The 4990-nt window shown below is 36.0% G+C and overlaps 2 protein-coding genes across 2 annotated transcripts; both read right to left on the bottom strand.

Moving 5' to 3' along the window:
* Positions 1–633: 633 nt before the first annotated feature.
* LOC8277196 (putative RING-H2 finger protein ATL69) lies at positions 634–2409 on the bottom strand. Its single transcript, XM_002525498.4, has one exon. The coding sequence runs from the start codon at positions 1445–1447 to the stop codon at positions 881–883; it is 567 nt and encodes a 188-aa protein (XP_002525544.1). The 5' UTR covers positions 1448–2409; the 3' UTR covers positions 634–880.
* Positions 2410–2546: 137 nt separating this feature from the next.
* LOC8277195 (protein MAINTENANCE OF PSII UNDER HIGH LIGHT 1) lies at positions 2547–4990 on the bottom strand. The gene is made up of 3 exons (XM_002525497.4): positions 4646–4990; positions 4103–4237; positions 2547–3152 (listed from the first exon to the last, which is right to left on the bottom strand). The coding sequence occupies exons 1-3, from the start codon at positions 4814–4816 to the stop codon at positions 2778–2780; spliced, it is 681 nt and encodes a 226-aa protein (XP_002525543.1). The 5' UTR covers positions 4817–4990; the 3' UTR covers positions 2547–2777.

Below are 4990 nucleotides of genomic sequence, written 5' to 3'. Positions count from 1 at the left end.
TTTTTTATTATTTTTTTTAATTTATAGCAGTGTGATACCATATCATATTTTAGTATGTAAAGTATCTTTCCAAATCAAGCTACAAAGTTTTCATTGTTGGTAAACTTAAAATAAATAAATCTTATTTATACAAATCAAAATCTGGATACTGTATTTTAATTTTATTTTATTTTTTCAAAAGAAGAACACACACAAAACTTAAAAGTTATCCTAAGATTTGAGAACTTGCCATGATATACAATGAGAAGCCAAAAAAAGAAAAGAAAAGAAAAGAAGAGCTAATGACAATGAAGGACCACTAAAGATTTGGGAGCCATTAGGCCTTCAATATGCAACTCCAATCCACACCTCATTAATGTGAACCTAATTGCAACTTTTAGACTTTGATTTCAAAGCAATGTGAAACCTACCCACTCAAATATACATAACATTGTTTGTTGGTGCCACCTACAATGGGCTCCATTAACTTTATATATATATATATATATATATTCAATTTTCATTCATCTGGGTCCACATTACAGTAAGAGAGTTTTATGAAGCTGAATGAAGGTTCAGATTTGAGCTCCCATAATTAAAACAAAAAAACAAAGTCCACTTGGGAAATTAAACATATTAGTATATTATATGAAATGAAGGAAAAACTAATTCTTTTTACATTGTGGATTCCACATAATACATTTCCTTTATGAAAACATCATAAGCTTGCTTATGGCTAATGACATTAAGAATACAATTCTCAACTAAATCTAAGTTTCTCCATTCCAAAATTTTTTGACCTTACTACTCTCAAAATATAATAAAAAAAGAAGATGAAAGGTCTATCAAATAAAATAAAATAAATAAAAGTTGGAGTGGAACCATTAAAATTGATACAAAATCACCTGGGGTGGAAGGAGAATGGCACCAACTCTGATAAAGGAGTGGCAATAGGCGTTGAAGCAGCTGATGGAGCAGGAGAATTCCTGCACAGAGGACACGTGGCACTCATCATAAGCCATTCATCAACACATTCAGCATGGAAACAATGATGACAATCTGGAATACATCTTATTATATCTCTAGCTTGGTAATCACATAGGCAAATCGAACATGGGCCGTTGTTGGGCTTGGGCAATCGCTGGCTTTCCCCTAATACTATTTTTGGGTATGATTTAATCACAGGCTCGTCAAGGCCCACCATTATCATGGGCCCTGTTGAGTCTCCGGTGGCCGCGAAAGAGTGGCTAAGCCTGTAAATGTTGCTACTACCACCATCACTACTGCTGCTGCTGCTGCTACTAGCATTACTTCTACGAGTGTGGTTGCCACCACCACCTTTAACTCTTATACAAGCATAAGAAGCAAGCATTATAGTAGAAATGAGAACAAGGATGCTAACAGCTATGGCAATACCGTAACCGAGGCCGACACCAGCGGCCGATATTGGAGGATCAGCTGTGGACATGAAAAGGGAGAGAGCGAGAGAAGTGGGCGAAGGAAGTGAGAATGGAGGAGTAGCCAGAAATCAGAAGCAGTGGAGGAACCAAAAAAAAGAAGAAAAAGATGAAAGTTTTAATGAGAAATGGGCTAAGGGCCACATGGGTCCGGCGGGAAAAAAGAACACAGAATTAAATAGGAAATTGACATTGAACTTAATGTTCAACGGTTTGAAATTAAGTGAGGAAAAAGAAGAGTACTATAAAAAAAGTGGCAAAGCATTTATGATGGGTCATTGAATATTCATTTTCGATCTTTGGATTGCAAGTCACTTATTGTGATTAGTGCATTATAATTTCTTTTTGACATGTTTAGTTATTTCTTGGTTGATCCAAAGTTCATCAGGGGCTGATTTCAAGGTAATCTGCCTCAATTTCTTGAATTTATAATATAGTAGTCTTTGGAATATGATATGGCCCTACAGAAGTTGTTTTTTTTTCTTTTCTTTTTCCCAAAAGATACCTGGAGCTTGTCAAGCTTGTTGAATTATATTTGTATGAAGTTATATACATATATGTACATATATATGCAAACTTTATATTAAAACACAGAAATAATTGATTACATGTGCCATTAATGATGCAACAGCCTACACCAAAGTTATGCTCCCTAAACTATCTATCTCCATTAACATCCACATAAGTAAAATATTCATAACCAAAGTTGTTAATTGCAACTTCATTCCAATTTATTATGTATCAGTATCATCGTCCTTCTGAGAAGGGCAAATGCAACTTCATTCCAATTTATTATGTATCAGTATCATCGTCCTGTCCGAGGGGCAGTATCTGAAGTTCTTTTGTTGAATTCTAATTTCCTCTGCCATTAGTGTAGTTGCTAAGAAAATCAAGTCAAGACAATTCAATCCATAATGCAAGATTCGGTTGAAGAAAAATGAATCTCGAATCATTAAATAGCTCATTGAGAATCAAACTAGGGAATATTCTCTTAATAGTTGAAAAGCCAGAATACAAGCTTGAGCTTCTGTTAGCCCTTTCATTTTCAAGAGTTCAATCAACATATTAACCCTGCATGGTTATCCAAAAAAACCACCAGCAATTCTCGAGTTAAGAAAATATAGACATTAACCCACCAATAGGGCAGTAAACATAGCAAATATTAAGTTAGAAAACTTTTAACGTACAGCACAGGAAGCATGGTACCTTTTCAGCTCAACCAAAACCCTGTTGCCCTTCATTTTCTTGTGGTTCTTGCAATATAAACCTCAAATTTAGTATACATCACTGGTATTATAGGAAAATCTACAAGTTTCTAGAATTCTGGAGATCTTAACTAGCCTAAGAGACACTGTTTTCACTTGAAGTGGCAGGCTCAGGCTGAACTTGGGATTGAACCTGTATCTGGGAAACTTCTGGTGCAGAGCTTTCTGGTGGTAGTTGTATCGAAGGGGAGGATTCAGTTTGGCTTGGCAGAGCAGCTTGAACTATTTCTGCTGGTTTGAATTTGTTGATGTAGTAAGTGAGTGATGGTCCAGAGTATTCTACTGTCTTTATCTCGGCTGGGGTCTTCCCAACTTGGAGGAGAATTGATGAAGCTGCAGCTACACTGATCAGGGCAATGCCGGCAGCTATTGCTGCTGTGTTTTCAGCTCCATCGGCAGAAGAACCTGCAGTTCCTGAGCTTATTGCACTTTCTGCAACATATACTACAGGCTGGAAAATCAGAAGTTATTAGATGAACTCATAGCAGGATGGCACAACTCCATATTAAAGTGAAACAAGAGTGAAGAAAGATAAAAATGAAAAGGGAGACTTAAACAGGAATCCCAGATCAAGAATTGCTACACCAGGACAATCACATGAGGCAGCCAAATAGAACTTTAAACTTCTTATGAACTCATAATGGATCAACAATCATCTGAAGTTTCCATCCAGGGACCAGGTAGTCAGCAATCCCATTGTATTGAAAGGAAAGCAGAATCTATTGAATATCTTTGTTTACTTTTAGACAAATAAGCTACAAAATAAAAGTTCTTGTAAATGACTAAAGTTTCAAGAGGAAGAGATACATTTTCTTTTAACAAGCTAAGGATGGATGCAAAAGTTCTTCAATATCGTCCTAGTGCCATGATTCTTAATTGATATCATTGCAAGGTCTTCAATATCTTTCCAGCATTCATGATTGTTAATTGATAATGCTGCAGGGAAGAGTGCAGTTAGACTATTCATGGATCAACTAGTGCCCAGAAGCGTGAAACTTTGGGATTAAATTCCAAGGTTAACATCAACTCTATGGATAAAAATAGTGGTTTTTCTATTTGTTTGGATGAGTCAAGATCAGGGAGGGGAACTACAAAAAAAAAAGACTTTACTGAAGAAATACAAGCTGAACAAAGATCTTCATCAGGCCAAAATGTAGCACAATCACAATTCTCGACAACTTAGAGGATGCCTTCAACAAGCTAATCAAAGGGCACTAACTTTTTGGATCTTTGGGTTGTTTGGCGTTGATATATGTCTCAATTATAAACTATTTTGTGGAGGCAGGCAATAGATTCAGGGGGCTGTCTTAAACAGCAGCATAAACTTCAAGAGAATGTATCAGCATAAGTAAACATTGAATTAAGCTTGACATTTAATTACAAGACTTGAGATTTACCAACCTCAACAGAGTAAATATTTGTCTGACCAGCAGTATCCTTCTCAACATACCCTGTCCAGCCACGAGTTCGTGGTGGAAATGTCCCAGCCACCTTGGTTTTGTCTCCAGCCAACCATTCCATACTTACCTTCCCAACCTATTATTTCAATATAACAAACACATCACATCACAAAATCTTTTGTGTAGAAACATCTTTTCAATATAGACATGCCAGTCTATATTTTCAATCAAGTTATGGGAAAATTATGAACAAGACACATTTCAAGCAAACATATAAAATAGAATAATTTTTCTTAACTCAAGATAAACCAAGCTAAATTCCACATAATTTTCCAAGTTCTATCCTTTTATATTGCTTTTGGCACTAATTCGAGAAGAAAGATACAATCTTTAGGCTTTTTAACCAATAAATTGAACATGGACAACCACCAAGTTACATACATAAAGAAAGAGCAACAAGAAATGGACGCAAAATTAGGAAAAAAAAAAAGAAGAAATCTTTATTTATTTATTTTAAAGAGAAAAGAACAGAAAAGAAAATGACCTCCTTATCAGGAGCACATTCTTCATCATTGCAATCAGCATCATCAGTTTCAGCTCTGATAGTGAAAAGCTTGAGACTTCTCCTATTAAAGGTTTGGTATTTCTTGAAAAATCTTGGAGAAGTGAATGTGCATGTATTGGCTGTTATCATAGCCCGTGATGCACATGCCATTTCTTCTTCTTCTTTCTAGTATCAGAGGATAAAGGGTACCAGAAGAAATTGCCGAAAAAGAACAATTCAGTTCAGTGGTGCCGAAAACTTGTGGTTTTGTCCCTGAGTTGAAGTTCGGGAGAGATTTTTCTGAGGAGATGGGTCATGTGTGGTGGACTTTGAGTGGGATATGCT

The sequence above is a fragment of the Ricinus communis genome, chromosome 8, assembly GCF_019578655.1.
Source record: "Ricinus communis isolate WT05 ecotype wild-type chromosome 8, ASM1957865v1, whole genome shotgun sequence".
NCBI classification, from domain to species: domain Eukaryota; kingdom Viridiplantae; phylum Streptophyta; class Magnoliopsida; order Malpighiales; family Euphorbiaceae; genus Ricinus; species Ricinus communis.
The sequence above is the reverse complement of the archived record's forward strand: the minus strand, read 5'-3'. Positions and strand labels throughout refer to the sequence as shown.

What these genes read in the sequence shown, in the direction of transcription:
- LOC8277195 (XM_002525497.4), bottom strand. Translation starts at nt 4,816, where the DNA reads ATGGCATGTGCATCACGGGCTATGATAACAGCCAATACATGCACATTC. An exon ending in AATGTGCTCCTGATAAGGAG is followed by an intron (nt 4,238 to 4,645) that starts GTCATTTTCTTT and finishes TTGAAATAATAG; the next exon opens with GTTGGGAAGGTAAGTATGGA. An exon ending in CAAATATTTACTCTGTTGAG is followed by an intron (nt 3,153 to 4,102) that starts GTTGGTAAATCT and finishes CTGATTTTCCAG; the next exon opens with CCTGTAGTATATGTTGCAGA.
- LOC8277196 (XM_002525498.4), bottom strand. Translation starts at nt 1,447, where the DNA reads ATGTCCACAGCTGATCCTCCAATATCGGCCGCTGGTGTCGGCCTCGGT.